The 17371-nt window shown below is 33.6% G+C and overlaps 1 protein-coding gene and 1 long non-coding RNA gene across 6 annotated transcripts in view; one reads left to right on the top strand and one right to left on the bottom strand.

Annotated features, from left to right (window-relative positions):
* Nucleotides 1–8977, top strand: part of HSPA4L (heat shock protein family A (Hsp70) member 4 like) — a 56664-nt gene extending 47687 nt beyond the window's left edge. For all 3 annotated transcript variants that reach the window (XM_086704251.1, XM_086704252.1, XM_025921340.2), the window contains exons 19-20: nt 1320–1481; nt 3784–8977. In XM_086704251.1, coding sequence (XP_086560377.1) covers nt 1320–1481; nt 3784–3975 — 354 coding nt within the window. In that variant the 3' untranslated portion in view covers nt 3976–8977. The remainder of the gene's footprint in view (nt 1–1319; nt 1482–3783) is intronic.
* Nucleotides 1–17371, bottom strand: part of LOC147581769 (uncharacterized) — a 70216-nt gene that overhangs the window by 16763 nt on the left and 36082 nt on the right. The window lies entirely within an intron of this gene.

The following is a 17371-nucleotide window of genomic DNA, read 5'->3' as shown; positions in this document are numbered from 1 at the left end:
AAGAGAAAGCATGAAGAAGGGAGGGGCAAAGAGAAAAGGGTACAGAGGATCCAAAGCGGGCTCTGTGCTGACAGCAGAGAGCCTGATGCAGAGCCTTCAAATTCATGAACCATCAGATCATGACCTGAGCCAAATTTGAACATTCAACCAACTAAGCCACCCAGGTGCCCCCCATTGGAGGTTTTTGAACATACAAGTAACATGATATGATTCATTTTTTAAAGGATGTAGAAACACTCATTTAGACATTATTAGAATAACACAAGGAATGATAGAGGCTTGAATCTTGCATATTGAAGGGGGAAAGTAGTAGTCAGATGTTTGCACATTGTAAGATTTGGTGATAGATTTTATGTAAATGTGACAGAGGAGTCAAAAATGACTCCAAGGATATGGCCTGGAAGGATGAAGTTGCCATTTACTGAGATGGGGAAAACTGGGAGTAGTAGGTGGGGGTGTAATCAGGATTTTGAAACACAGGTGGTCGTTTCATTCTTTATAAATGGAAATTCAGGTTGGAAGTTGGATATAGAGTTGGGAATTCAGGGAAGAGGCTCAGGCTAGATATCTTTTTAAAACATGCATGTGAAGGGATGAATGGGAAGGAACATAAGATGTGATCCATGAAGTAGAAGGGAATTCAGAAAAATGTGGGGACCCAGAAATTGGGTCTTCTACAAGCAGAAGAAGAATACGTGATGAAGCTTTATAGTTGTAAAACACAACATCACCATTCTCCCAGGTCTTTGGCTTTGGAGTACTCTTTAATTCCCTTTCTCTTTATTTTCTATGTCCCATCTATAATCCATCAGGAGATCCTCTTTCTGTTGCATTGCCATTTCTTTCTCGTGATTACCATCCTAAACCCTGACTTCTTAGATTACTTTCTGTATGTGGTAGCTGTAGTTGTGTTTTTCAGACAAAATTTTATTATGTACTTCTCTTTATCAAGAACTGCTGTTCTGTTATATACTGAGAATTTTCTGTCTAGCTTGCACTATGCCTTTATTCCCCTACTTCTCTTTATTCCATAACAACTGAATTCCATGCAGCTTCTTTCTTAAGTACTTTTCCCTTGAATATTCTGCACTAGTCATTTTTTGAAAAAAACCTGACTTCTTCAGAAAGACTTTCCTTTTAAAAACCCACATTGATTTTTTTCTTTCTCCCAGTCTCTTCAGTTTTGTGTAATTTGTATGTGGCTTCTTCACATGGGTATGTGGGAGGTATACGTTCAATAAGAGTCTAAATCTTTTAAGCGGAAATTATTGTTGCTTATGGAAATATTTTCTATTAAGTAAAAGGCTTTTTTTTAATAGGATGAAAGATATGATCATTTAGATCCAGCTGAAGTGGAAAAAGTTGAAAAATATATCAGTGAAGCCATGAATTGGCTGAACAGTAAGATGAATGCACAGAACAAACTAAGTCTCACTCAAGATCCTGTGGTGAAAGTCTCTGAAATAGTTGCAAAGTCAAAGGTAAGTAACTATGAAACTTTCTTTTTAATGGGTTCAAGCCATTAAACATTTTTTTTCTTATTTTAGAGAGCACCCACAAGCAGGGGAGAGGGGCAGAAGGAGAGAGAAAGAGAAACAATCTTAAGCGGGTTCCACACTTAGCACAGAGCCCAGTGTGGGCCTCGATCCCACATCCCTGGGATGATGACCTGAGCCAAAATCAAGAGTCAGACGCTCAACCGACTGAGCCACTCAGGCACCCCAAGCCATTAAACGCTTTTATTGGGAGCCATACTTTAAGCAATAATCAGCTTGCAAAAGAACTTAGAAAAACAAATTTAAGGCTAAATTTTAATTTTGCAAAAAAAAAAAAAAAAAAAGATTTCTAGGTGGGACATCTCTGTTCCTTGATTTAGTCACATGAGGCTGTGTTTTTAAATTTTAAGTTTACTACACAGTGAAATAAAGCAATGTGACAACTTCTTACTGTTATATATGTCAGACTTTTCTAGACTGCATGAGACTTCTAAATCTCCATTATAAAACTTTGCAGTGTAGGTTTTTGACATCATTTGAAATCTGTAAAATTCTATGGTAAAATCTTATTTCTGAGATAAACTTTTCAGCCTAAAAAACATTACTAGTGAAAATATCGAAGATTATCATAGAAAACACCGTGAAAAATATTGAGATGAACTTTACAATAAAACTAGCATTTAAATAGAAAAATGAGTAAAGACGTCAGAGAAGCAATTGACAAAAGAAAACATAACTCATCCTACTAACTCTCCTTTACCCATCTTTTCTTTTCACTGGTCATGGTTCTTTGTTTACATTCATAATCTTTGTCACAAGTTGTCAAGGGTGTGAAAAAACGGATGTTTTCCCTGAGCAGCTTGGTTGAATTTGTTTCATTCTTTTTGTATCAGTATATGTGTAGAAATTTAAAGGAAGTATACGTACCTTTAACCCAGAAATCATAATTCTAGGAATTCATCCTAAATCGATCATTACACAAGTATAGGAAGATAACCTTCCTGGTAAATTAGCAAAAAGTTGAAAGACACAAATACCTGTAAGAAACTAGATAAATGGAAGCATCTGTACAACACTTTGCAACCATTACATGATTTTAGATATGAAGATGAGTACAACGTATATCTTTTAGATATAAAGATTTAGATATAAAGATTTTATATTTAGATATAAAGATGAGTACAACGTACTGAGTGAAAAGTTACCTCGCTATATAAATTAGCACGTTCATAGATTTGTAGGTTTGTATATATGTGTGTGCGTGGACATGTATCTAGAAGGATGCTCCCCAAAATGTTAATGTTACTCTGTAGAAGATGAAATTCTGGTTGATTTTTTTTTTTATTCAGTGTGTTTTCAGGTTTGTTTTTTTTTTATTCAAATCTAAGTGTTTTCCTTTTGAGAAAGTTTTGCAACAAAGCTATAATAATTTACTCCTAATCAGATGAAATATAGAGTGTGATAAGAGCAGTTTGCCACTACAACATTCCCCCAGTGGGGTGCCTGGATGGCTCAGTCAGTTAAGCGTCCAACTTGGGCTCATGTCATGATCTCACAGTTTGTGAGTTTGGGCCCCACGTTGGGCTCTGTGCTGACAGCTCAGAGCCTGGAGCCTGCTTCGGATTCTGTATCTCCCCCTCTCTCTGCTCCTCCCATGCTCATGCTCTGTCTCTCTCTGTCTCTCAATAATAAATAAACGTTTACAAAACAAAACATTCCCCCAAGATGTTAGTCCCTGTCTTTCCTTCCCTCTCCCAATCTCTGTGACACTGGTCTTGAAAGATTTTAATGGTCTTTTATTTCTGTGTTAAAAAGAAATAAGGGCAGAGAAAATACATTGTATTTATTTTAAATTGTTAAGTTGCATTTACATTCATGACTTATTTTCCTTCAACATAGTCCTATAATTCCACTTATTAAAGCTGTTTTTGTGTAAATATCAGTTTATGAAATAGGTGTTATTTGACAGAATTCTCAGAGCATCAGGCATAATTTAAAGGAATAAATTAAAAATTATTTCTTCCTAAGTAAACTATATTTAAATTATGAAGAATCAGTTTTTAGGGAGATTATATACAAAGAGTATTATTATTAAAGATTGAAGAGTTCTCTGTCAGCACTAACATGCACTAACCCAGAAGTAAATGCTTCATTGACATATTTGAAGAAACTTGGTTATCTGAGCTAACATAAATTCAGGAATGTCACATTAATGTGGAATTTAGAACGTTAATAGTAACTTTCTCTGTAGTAATTTTAATATAATCACTTTTCTTTATGTCTTTAGGAACTGGATAATTTTTGTAACCCCATCATTTACAAGCCCAAACCAAAAGTAGAGGTTGCTGAAGACAAAACAAAAGCTAACAGTGAACACAATGGACCAACGGATGGACAGAGTGGGACTGAAACTAAACCAGATATGACAAAAGACAGCTCCCAGCATCCTAAATCTTCTGGAGAGATGGAAGTGGACTAAGTCTTAATTTTACCTTCACATAATTCAGACAGTGCAAGCAATCACCAAGGTCCATTCTTCCTTTTACATGTGGTACACACAACATACGTTCAGTTCTTAACCACGTTTTGTCATTTGTTTTTTGGAGTAGTTTTGAAAAGTGTTTTATATTGAGTGCACTTCTGTTCATTTCCATTGCTGCTTATGTGAAGCTTTAGCTGAGAATAGATTTATAAGTCAGTTTAAGCTTTCCTAATATATGTTATATCAAATATGCGAGACTGATATATAGTTGGCAACAATCTACCTTATTTAAAGCTTCTACTTGGATAAACCTCAGCTCCTGTATTTAGGAGAGGATACTGTTTTGCACTATTGCAGAAGCATAGATTTAATTGCATCATCATTTTGAAAAACATTGAAATTGATGTGGTTTAAAGCCACCGAGGCACTGACTTTTTTCTAGTTATTGTAGTTATAATTTAAATATTAAAACAGATAATCTTATTGGTGTGCCATGAGAACTCCAAAGTGTTGTCATCACATAAATGAACTAAATCACATGTTGAAAGGGAAAACACACAATTTTTATGTTAAGGTGACACCAGCAGTTTGCATCTTTTATTAGTAATGTGGATTGATGTTTCCTCAAGAGTAATTCAGTGTCATTTTCACTTGAAACTTCTGATCTATTTGTCCTGAAGACCAGCTGCTGCTAACATAATACTAGCCTAAAGATGAGGCATTTATGATGAAAATACCTTCATGTTAAGGGGCAAATGCTATTGACCGACTCAGATGTTCATGTGTGATGTTGATAGCCTTGTTTCAGTTTTAATAGTTGTTTTGTTTTTCTTAATTGACTTTAATATCTGAACACAGGGTTGGGAGAAATGGCACAATGTACTGCATTATATACATTTATCACTGATTTACATAATGTTAAGAAATAAACACTTAAATAAGCGGTAATACTTGAAAAGAAGTACTTATACCGTAAGTCTTAGGAAATAATGCTTGTAATAAACTTAACTATGTTACACATATCAACAGGCATAGAATGTTACATAAGTGTAATATGATATGATGTGATTAAATTATAGTTCCTGCTGTTACATTACCTGTTCAGATCTTGGCTCCGGTTTTGGTGCTTCTTATATATATTATATGGGACAAGGGACTGTGAAATTATGATATTTTAAGACTTAATCAGTGCTTCATCACCAGACTTGTTCACGTTGTTCAGTTCTGTCCAGAGGCTTGAAACCATTTAAGTATGGGAACAGTCTGAAATGACTTTTCAGACCTACGAGAGGCATAGACCATGCATGGCACTTGTGTTTCATGCCAATCAACTAGATTAATAACCTAAGTTAAAATTTTGAAAGGCTCACTTTTTCCCAAAGCTAAAACCTTTATATTAAGATGAATTAATAATGACTTTCTTACATAGTAAAAATTGAGAGTTTAATATCTTTAGGGATAGTCATTATTTCTCACAAATAGTTCTCTTAAGAGAGATTTTGTTTCTACAATGTAGTCTGCACTGAAAGGGGAGCATATGGAGCAGTGCATTTTGCAGGGATTTTTATTCATCCTTTTTGAGGGAGATGTCCCTTTTTTGCATTAAAAAAATCATATAGACCCAATATATTTTTAATGTCTTCTAGTCTTCAAACTTCTCCTTGTCTTAATACTCTTAAAGTGAACTAATTATATCCACTAGTAATTAAATACTTTCTTTTTAAAGCATCAGTTGGTTTTCATTTATAGGTTGAATATATAGGTTCATTTCAGGAAGAGCATCAAAGTTATGAAGGAGTATTTCAACAGCACACATTAGGGAGTTCGTAGCTTTTTCTTGAGTTAACAAGAAAATCTCCACCCACTTCGTTAGGAGCTATGTAACTCCAAAACTTGTGAACAAATGTGTAAATAACCCTTTCTGCATCTGAACTAATATATCTGACATCTTCCCTTCCTTCTTAAATCGGTTTATGTAGTTCTGTGTTTTAGATCTATAGCATTCTATTTCTTACATTTATAGAACACTTCACTTGATAAGTTAAATACATCCAAAGATAAGATGTATGCTTTCCTACTCATCCAACTTAAATGATATTTTCAAAAGCTGTTTAACCTTATGATGTAGTTGTTTACTGAATATAAAGAAAAATATGTTCTCCTTAACAGTTTGGGGTAGAAGGTATGGCTCAGTTTAATCTGCATGGAAATATATGCAGTACTAGACAAAAAAATTTTTTTTCAAAATAAAAAGCCACTATTTTAGAAGTTATTTTAGAAAAGACATAGAAAATTAGAATGTTTTCCTATAATCAAATATGAACTAAGTATGTAGAAAAATAGGATGATTAAAATACACTTTTACTCTATGAAAAAGTATAAATCACTTGGTTTCCAAATCCACCTCCTGATGGCCAATCATACTGTGATTATAAAAACAAAGATTGCTTAAATAACAAAGTTATTTAACACAAAGTTTGTGATGCTTTAATTCCTTTAGCAGTATACAGAATTCTTAAGTTTAAAACAACTAGAAACAGTACACCAAAGAACTGGGCTTTTGGAATAAACAGATAATAATCTCAGTTTAAAAGAGTGTAACTAATTAGATTTTTCCTAAGAAGAAATAAAGATTTCTTAGAGTTTCTTGGCCAATTTTCAGTATATTTATGATTACTTCCTAGATAGCTATATTAATGAACTTGGGGCTCAATTTTTATATAATAAGTATGAAAACATTTTATCCAAATTAGGACATCTTGAACTGTTTTGAAAAATTATCAATACTTAAAGACAATGAGCATTCAAATACAGTGATCAAATTAGCTGACTTCAGTTTGAGCCAAAATAGAACCATTCCTCTGTATTCATGAATTTGAGTTGTAATAAGCCTATAAACATTCTCATTAGGATTTTGTTTTGTTTTTAACAGGTGATATTTGGTAGTTAACAGTTGAAACCTTGGCATTGATCTTAAATATCATAGAAGTGGTTCTTAAATGACAAGACAAATATAACTTAACCTTTCTCACCTTTTAGAATTTTACAACCAGAAAACTTCAATTCTAAATTAAATGTTATTTTGTGATTAGACTTAGGAAGTTTTAAGTAGAATTTGGCCTGTGATATCTGATTCTATAAAATTAATGATAAGCATTACTGATTGTATCAATATTTAAAATCTGATGGCACTGATTAAAGTTAGCCACTGATGACTTCAAATGTCATTGGTAGTGTGCTTAAAGTGTGATTCTAATATTATGCTCTTACTCTACAATCTTTCATAACTACCATTTAGCAAACTAATCTTTTAAAGCCATCAATTTCAGAAGACAGAATTTTGATGATCAAAAAAGAAAAGCAGGTTTGAAATTTCCTTTTTTGTTAAGGTCTTACCATTTTAAAAGTTCCCAGGGAGCACATAATCTTTTCTTTCAATAAAAAAGTAACAGAAATTAATGCAAAGACCAAAACTCTTAACCAAAACAAAAAACTTCAGCTATTTTGCTTCCTCATCTAATTTTAAATGTACTAATAAAATTTATGTTCTTCCATATACTCCTGTGTTTCCTAAAAAAAAACCAGCTTTGGGTTTATACTACAGCCAGATGTCTAAGTTTTTTTCTTGCTGAATTCAAGGGTATTTGCTTCACACTTTAAATAAAAAGGCACCTGGAATTCTTAGAACGTTAAACTGAAGCTGCCTAGAAGAAGAAAACTTAACCTCTGTGGCACAGTGGTCAGTACCTGTTAGGTGGTAATGGCTCTTTCATCTTCCAGATCCCTAAGGCTACCTCTAGCATATTGTTAGAGTAAGTATTAAAAGAAAAAGCACATCTATTAAAACACATTATTAAAGGACTCGGAACTTTCAAATCAAAAAAGCTAATTGAATGATGAGCATTTTATTCAGTCTGTCAAGCAGGTCAAAATCCATAACCATAACAAAAATTAATAGTATAATCTTTGCTTTGGAATCTTTTACTGTCCTAAGTTATAGGATGATTATTAAGGAAGTATATAGTTACCTAAAAATGACCCATCCTGTACAGAGATAAGGGAAATTCAGTATGTTTTATTTTTATAGTGTATAAACTATAAATGGAAATGATCTTTCTGGTGCATCTTGATCCATTTATTCTCTCATCCAATTCTAGGTTCTTGTATAATCCTATTTTTCTCCAGCACATTTTGGTTTATTTTAGATGATTTTTTAGGTCTTTCATTTTGTGTATTTTTAAATAGTTTCACAGCTATCCTATCCCTTTGATAGCTAATTTTATTGCCTTTGTTGCCTTCTAAACACCAAATCTTATTACTGTGAAGAATTTTTTGACTCTCATAAATTCATACCTGAAAAGCCGTGTTGAAGTTTCCTCATGTAGTATCTCTAAAATTTAATAATGGCTTCTAGAGTTTTCGTATTTTGGCCTTAGAATACTTTTAAGTAGTTCTGGACCAAAAGAGATCAGTTTTGTGAATTATCATATATGAAGAAACCCAACATTCCTTATTTTTAATACAGATACCAGTGTGACAAAATAAGGGTCAGAAATTCAAAATCGTTAAAGGGTTAGCCACCTTCCATTGTTTGTTCTTTCTGAATTACATACATGTTCTGTGCATCTTCCTGTTTTGTTTTGTTTTTAGAATTTCCTAAATTTTGTGCTTCTAAGACCTTGAGTCAAAATGCTCTTGAAATCATATGGACCCATCCAGAAGAAGGTGTTAAAATGTCATTAGAAGGTAGGGAAATCTAGGAAATGCTTTAAAGTGTTGTATTATTTTCCCTGAAATAAAATTTTATGGCTTAATGTCTTGGAAGCAGACTCACATTAAAAGTGGTTACCTTTTATACTTGGTAAGATGAAGCCATTGTTTAATTCTACAGTATATAAAGCAGTTTTTTAATGAAATTATCAAATTGTTTTAGTTCTAATATGGCATCCAAGTCATTTTTTCTTTTCTTCAACCATTATTAAAATAATTTCTATTGTGACTCTGACTCTAGTCATTAGTGTAAAAGAATTTCTGGTGGTTTAGTTCCTATTAGCTAATAATTTTGTTTTTAAGAAAACTACATTTCGTAATTTCCAAGTTTGTTTTCAATACAAAGAGTAACCAGTGCAATGCAGAAAATCATAACCAAGTGTGATGTGTCTATAAAAATAATCAACTGATTTTTGCATGTAATAGACCCTCAGCTTCAACAAGCTGACATGAGAATGGTTTGTGATGTTACACTGATAACATTCTAGGAATATAAATTTGGCATACAATTTTGGTTCACAAACATCCATAGTAATGTTACATATGGCAGGATCAAAGTATATAAAATACTTTCTGTGTATGTAAATTGGCATCTTCATACTAGTGAACAAATAGCAATTGATAATAAATGCAATTCATTTTTGGATGACAGTGCACCTTGTCAAGTCATGTAATTATAATAAGTCTATACCTACTTGTTCCTTGAACTATGTGTTTTGCACACCTGAGGTTTAATTGTCACATATTGAACTTAACTGACTTGATGGTGGTTTGTGGACAAGTCATTAGAGACATTTAAAAAAATTTACTTAAGGGAGGGTCTTTAAATGAGCAAATTTTTCAAACCTTCAGATGCTATTTATTGATTTTGTAAACAAATAGTTTGTTAATATTGGATGTGTTGTCAGAATAATTTAGCTTTATACTGGAAGAGAAAACAGGAATAAGTCAATATGATGACCTTAGAAATTTTCAGTAGGCATAGAGGAGCTCTATACCCCAGTGAGTCTCATAAAGCTCCTCTGTTTGAGAATTGCTATTCCTGACGAAAATGTGTCAAGTCGTTTAGGGTGTTAGGGTAAGAAAATGATTGAGGTCCCCTGGTCTAGAGTATTTGGTGCTTAATCTTCTAGGGATAGAACAACTTAAAAGCATTCAAAGGCTAATGGACCCTCTGTCCAGAAAAATATTTATATTTCAAACACTTTATAAACTAAGCTTCAATGCAAATAAATACTTGTTAAGTCTAGAAGGCTTAACAATCGGCATTCGTTCCTATTCATCTTATCCTGAATTTGGGAAGAACTGGATAGGATTTAGGTTTGTTTTGTTTTGGAGTTTTGTTTTTTGGTTTGGGTTTTTTTGGTAAAACCAAAGTCACTAGTAATTAAACAGAAAAGACTTAGCCTTCCAGAGGTGAAGAAGGAATGTCTGTTGATTGTAAGTACCTCTCATTTTTATCCTTTACAATTCTCCCTTTTTAAATGTAAAAAAAAAAAATGTTCAAGATGGTTCACAGAACCTGCAAATGCCAGAAGGCAGTCTGAACCAGTTGTGTCCAGCAGCATTGGCAAATGACTACATTTGGTTTCCTATTTAAGTTCACTGTGGTGGTAAAGCAGTGTAAACCTGAAAGGACTGGTGTACTGGTTTTAGAGATAAAAAGGATTAGGTTAAATTAAAAGTAAATAAGTAGGAAGGCAGCAATTTGTAGTTAATAAAATGAACCCCACTGAAGGCAAAGAGAAGCAAAAAACAAATCACACAAAATAACAGAAATCCAAATGTCACTAGTTACAGTAAACTTGGCCAGTTTAAAAACTATGTGGTTTTTACACTTCTTAGTAACAATGTAATAGTTTAAATTGATGGAATAAGAAAATGCCAATCAAATGAAACTATAAATCAAATTGACTTTAAGGTAAAAAAATAAATATTGAGATACAAGTGAGCTTCAATAATGACAAATAGAGCAATTCACCAGGAATAAAAAATTCTGAAACAATAAGAAATATATAAAGCAAGTGACAGTACAAAGAGAAATTTGGGCCCAAGGTAACAGTGATAACTGGTAGTAAGCAGCTAAGTATATAAAAGAATAGAATTTTAAAAGGCAGATCTGATAGTTTATGTAAATAAACTATCACTCAACTGTTAGGTAAAACCTAAGTATACATGGGGTGTTTATAATAATAATTATCAGTAAACCACAGCAAATCTCAATAAACACCAAAGACCATCATACAGATTTTCAAACAGTGCAATGTGACTAGAAGTAACCTATGAAGATAGCCCAAGAGAATTTCTTACACCCATATACTTGAATTGAAAAAATTAATTTTTAGAAATGTCTAGGCATGTTAAAAATTAGAATGTACTTCTAATTGGAATGATAATATAAACCTGTTATATATGTTTAAAATATTTTTTATATTTTATCTTAAATTGCAAATGCACCTCTTAAAGATCCCTTTTGGATCTATTTTTCTTCCTGCAATGTACAAGAATGCACATAAGTGTTCAGCAATCTTTTAATAAATGAAAGCTGCCTATAAAGACTTGGTTACGTGCAACTGGAGTGCTATTTTAGAAATTTAAATGCTTTGATGCCTGTATTGAAAATGAAGATTAGAAACTTAAATGACCTAATCATCCTAGTAAAGAAGTAGAAAGACAGCAGCAAAATAAACTTAAAGAAATTAGAACAAAAGAAAATAAGAGGAGAAATTAATAGCAAATGAAATAATCAACAAAATCAAAACCTCTGTCTCCAAGTAGAAAAAGATAGACCAGCCTCTAACACAATTGAGGAAAACACATCATTAAATCAATTTTGAGTTGAAAATCTACCCATAAAAGATATACCAAGTCCAGAATGTTTTACAAATCTCCTACAAATAAGTCCCTTGAAACTTCAGAAATTAAGAAAACCCCCTAACTGCTCTTATAAAGCCAGTCTCACAGCGTACTCTCTATATATACCACACCAGAAAAGGACGATATGGGAACAAAATTACTCTTCCAAACCCACTCATGAAGATAAATGCAACAAATTACAAATTTTCTAAAATACTAGCACTGAATTTATAAAGGTTAAAAATATACTAACAGATTTATTTTATCCCAAGGATGCAAGAGTAGTTTAATGTTAGGAAATATCATTCACCACATTAACAGATGAAAAAAGAAAAAAAAATTTTAACAGATGCTAAGAGTATATTTCATTGCTCATTTATGATTTTAAAAAATAATCTTATACTACTTAGTCCAAGCCACCGTCATCCTTCATCTACATTATTATAGTAATGTACTAACAGGTCTTCCTGACATTTATTTCCAATGCAACTCAAATTTATCCTTTTAAAACTTAGATCATGGGTCACTCTTCTGATTAGAACATTCCTTAGATCTCCACAGCATTCAATAAAACCCAAAGTCTTTACCATATCCTGAAAATCCCTACATGATCTGTACCATTAACTTTTACCTCATATTTTACTGCTTTCCTCCTTGATCACAAAGTTCCAACCCAATGTCACCTTCTGTTTTAAGAGCAGTGTAAAACTGTTGAAAGATAAAGAGAAAATCTTAGAAGTCAGAGAACCGAAATCTTCGTCAGACAACAAAGACCATTACACCTCTAAGGAGCAACAAGACTAGTTGACTGACTTTCCAATGGAAATGATGGAATCTAGAAGACAAAGGACTGAAATATTCACTATTGACTTAGTAAAGTGAAACAAAAATCTACCAACATAGGATTCTATACTGAGTGAAAATATCCTTCAAAATGAAGACAAATATTCTTTCATAAAAAACTAATTTTAGCAAATCTGCACCAAAAGTAATACTAATAGAGAATTCTTCAGATGAAAGAAAAATGCAAGGAAAAGCACTAGAAAACATAAATGTGTGGGTAAATCTAACTATTAAATGTACGAACAAACACTGTCTTGGGGTGCCTGGCTAGCTCAGTCACTAAAGCATGTGACTCTTGATCTTGGGGTCATGAATTCAAGCCCCACACTGGGCACGGAGATTACTTAAAAAAAAAAAAAAAAACATCTTGACCACAATATAAGAGATAGAAAGCATGACAACAAGGAATTAGTACTCTTAAAAAACACCTAACCAAAACCAGCCTCTGAGTTTTGCAAATTTTGTCTCAGATGCTCTTCTTTCTTAGCAACACAAATGAAACGCAACTGAAATAATTTATATCAGACAGCTATTATGTGAACTCACAGGTACACACAAGTGTGTATGTGTGTGTGTGTGTGTATATATATACATATATATATATATATATATATATATAAAATCTGTTATAATTCAATGCTTTTTCTAAATGTTACTGTTGTGATGCTATCTCCTATAGGTACATTTTAAAAAATCAGGTTTCTAAATTTTTAAAAAAGTATTTTTATGTTTATTTTTGAGAGAGAGAGAGTGTGTGAGCAGGGGCAGGAGCAGAATGAAGAGACACAGAATCTGAAGCAGGTTCCAGGCTCTGAGCTGTCAGCATAGAACCCGACACAGGGCTTGAACCCACGAACCGTGAGCCGAAGTCGGATGCTTAACTGACTGAGCTACCCAGGCACCCCCGGGTTTATAAATTTCTAAGATTTTATAACTTCAATTTGTTGTGGCATTATATACATCCTTCTTTATGCCTGTTACTCCTTTTAACATTAAATTGCACAGGAGTCTGGTTCCAGGCCAAAACCTGATCCTTCAGGTTCAACAACACAAGGACACAGATTTTACCAAGCTGGCCTCACAGGGGAAAACTGCCCTCTTCACAACAGACTAGGTACATGGTTAGTGTATTGCAGTCTCTGGAGGGGGTTGCAATCAAGGACTCAGACTGTCATTCCAACCCTGAGTCAACAATGCTGATATGTAATTTATCATTCCTAGCCCACCTGCCTCCATTCGGAGGCCTCCATACAGTGGACACTCCACGAAGACTTCCTTATGACAGGACCTTGACTAAGATATTTTTCCCCTCTGACCTCAGTAGTATTTTACTCCTAGCCGTTACCCCTTTCCTTCTGTCAAGTTCCAAGTCCATAAAATGGTAGGAGTGTTTTATTCAGCTCTTCAGTAAGACCAATGCCTATCATCTGACTGACCCATGCGTGGTGCCATTCTGCAATGAAAAATGGAACATTGAGGAGCTACCATTTTTCTTTGCTTTTTGCCTACAGTAGCACAGGAAGTGAATAAAGCCTTCGTTATTACTTTCAGTTTGGCTTACTGTCCTATTTGACCACACGGATACTTGACAGTTTGACAGATAATTCTTCAATTTCCTCTTTTGATTTTCACTGGTCTAGTAGTATTTAAACTTAAAAAAAAAAAAAGTTATATACATTCCGGACCAAAAAAAAAAAAGGCGGGGGGGGGGGGCAAAGGGGAAGGGCAAATCAGGCTTACCAAATTGGCAAATAAAAGAAAAAAAAATGGAACATTCCCAGAATCCTCAGCAACTTTCACCAATATGCCTGCCATTCACCAGAACTTAATCTGAAAGCTACCCCTATCAGCTTGGTAGTCTAGGAAGCTTAAGTTTTTTGACTTGCACTTTGCTATCTCCAACAAAATTGGAATTCTGTTAATAAGGGTGTATATGGCATGGGCAAAATTAGACACAGTAAGGACACAGAGGAACACCACAGTTGAATTATTCTCTCAAACAATTTACATTTATTTTCATATGTCTATGAAATGTTTACAGATATTGATCATATATATGGCCAACAGAGGAAAAGTTTTGAAAACATCCTCTAATCATAAGCCAATAATCTCATACATTTACAAATTAAGAATGAAAGAATAGGGACGCCTGGGGGGCTCAGTTGGTTGTGCATCTGACTCTTGATTTTGGCTCAGATCATGATCTCACAGCTCATGGGATCAAGCCCTGCGTGGGCCTCTGTGCCATCAGCACAGAGCTGCTTGGGATTTTTCTCTCTCTGCCCCTCCCCTGGTCACACTCTCTCTCTCTCTCTCAAAATAAACTTTAAAAAAAAGTGAAAGAATAGATGGACGTATCATAGAGAAAAATAGAGAATTACTATCTGAAAACCAACAAAAAGGAAAATATATCGTACCAACAGGGTAAATGAAAATTGTCCTAATGAAAATAAATGTATAGCTGTATTTGAAAAACCTTAGTTTTCCCTCCTATGTCTTCTTTCCTACACATTTCCTTTCATTATACTACTAGCACAACACTTCAGACACCAGATATGTGTTGCAGCAATTCTCTGCAACACCAGCCAGGTGTCCTACAATTTAACTCTATTTAATAGCCTTAAATAATTTTGTTTTTAGAAAGTACAAGATGAAGAAAGGCATAAGTACTCATCTAATGAATATGATTCAATTTAATTCTAACACTATCCACCTGGAGATAACATCAGATCCCACAGATTAAGGGTTCAGTCTCACAAGACTACCCCCTTTCAGATGTCAATCATAAGTAGTACATCCTCAGATTATCCACAACTTCTGTGCACTTGGCTACAAATTAGAAATTCCCATAACCCCCTCCTTGGGTTCAATTAATGTGTTAGAACTCACAGAACTCTGGGATTAACACCTACCAATTTATTAAAAGTATATGGTAAAGGATACAGATAAATAGCCAGATACATACATAGGCAAGCATAAGAGCTTCTGTTCCCATTGAGTTGGGGTATATCACCCTCCTGGTGTGGATGTGTTCACCAACCTGACAGCTCTCTGAACCCCCACTACTAGGATTTTATGAAGGCTTCCTCACTTGGGCATGATCAATTATTAATTCCATTTCCAGCCTCTCTCCCCTCTCTGGAGGTTGACGAAATGGGACTCAGAATACCAAGCTTCTAATCATGGCATGGTCTTTCTAGTCACCAGCTGCCATCCAGGAGCCCACCTAGAGTGACCTCAACAGAAAAATGATGCTCCTAGTGCTCTTATCACCTAGGAATTTACAAGGGTCTTAGGAGCCCTGTGTCAGAGGTGGAGTCAAAAACCAAATATTAGGACAAAAGATGCTCTTATCACTTGGGAAATTACAAGAGTTTTAGGTTCCTCTGTGCCAGGAACCAGGGGCAGAGACCAATATATATATTTCTATTATAGCCTTAAATAATTTTGTTTTTAGAGAGTACAGGATGAAGAAAGGAATAAGTACTCATCTAATTAAATATTAGAAAAAACAAATCAGAAAGACATGATTAGTCAGAAAGACTACCTTGCAAAGCTAAATATAAAAGATAAAGCTAAATATAAAACATAAAGACTAATAAAAAAATATATCTTCTTTGGCAGACAAAATAAGGAATAAGAAAGGAAAATAAGTACAGATACAAAGGAGATTTTAAAAGACAAACTGTCCTCTGATAGAAAGTTTGGAAACCAAAAGAAAAGAAGCTCCTGGAAAAACATGAACTGCCAACATTGACCAAAAGGCAATGGAAATTTCAAGGTACAAGACACTATACAAGAAAATGTGTAACTAAAATCCTCTACTGATTAGCAATCTATATAAAATAATTATATAGAAAGGAAATTAGCAATTTCCTAGCAATGAACTATTTGAAAAAAATTTTTGCAATAGCCTCAAAAACAATAAAATACATAGGAATAAATTTAGCTAAGGAGGTGAAATTTCCACACACTGAAAACTTTAAGACTTTGATGAAAAAAAATTGAAGACACAAATAAATGTTTATGGACTGGAATAATTAATTTAGTTAAAATGTCCAGACTACCCAAGGCAATCTACAGATTCAATGCCTTTTCTATTAAAATTCTACACTTACTTTCTTTCACAGAAATTTAGAAAAAACAATCCAAAAATTCATATGGAACCAAAAAAGACCTAGAATAGCCAAAGAAATTCTGAGAAACAAAAAGGCTGAAGGTGTTGCACTTCCTAATTTCAAACTATATTACAATAAGTCCCAGGGATGTAATGTACAGCATGGTAACTATAGTTAACAATACTGTATTGTATATTTGAAAGTCACTAAGAGAGATCTTAAAACTTCCATCACAAGAAAAAAAATAAGTATCTGTGGTTATGAATGTTAATTAACCTATTGTAATCATTTTGCAATATACACATAAATAATTATGTGGTAACACCTTGGATTAATGTTACATGTCAATTATATCACAGATGGAAAAAACCTATATTACAAAGTTACAATAACCGAAAGAGCATGGTACTGGCATAAAAACAGTCACATAGACCAATGGAACAGAATTGAGAGCACAAAATAAACCCACATATATACAGTCAACTAATATTTGACAATGATCTAAGAATATACAATGTGACAAGGATAGTCTCTTCAATAAATGGTGTTGGGAAAACTCTAAAATCATATGCAATAGAATGAAATTGGGCCCCTGTCTTTCACCACTCACAAAACTTTTAAATGTATTAAAGACTTAAATGTGAGACTTGAAACTGTAAATTCTTAGAAGAAAATGTGAGAGTTGAAAGTGTAAACCTAGGAAAAAATCTCACCATTGGTTTTGGCAATGAGATTTCTAATATTACACTAAAAGCACTAGCAACAAAAGCAAAAATATGCAAGTAGTACTACATCTATCCAAAAAG

Source organism: Puma concolor, chromosome B1 (assembly GCF_028749965.1).
Source record: "Puma concolor isolate L17-30 chromosome B1, mPumCon1.1.hap2, whole genome shotgun sequence".
NCBI lineage: Eukaryota > Metazoa > Chordata > Mammalia > Carnivora > Felidae > Puma > Puma concolor.
The sequence above is the reverse complement of the archived record's forward strand: the minus strand, read 5'-3'. Positions and strand labels throughout refer to the sequence as shown.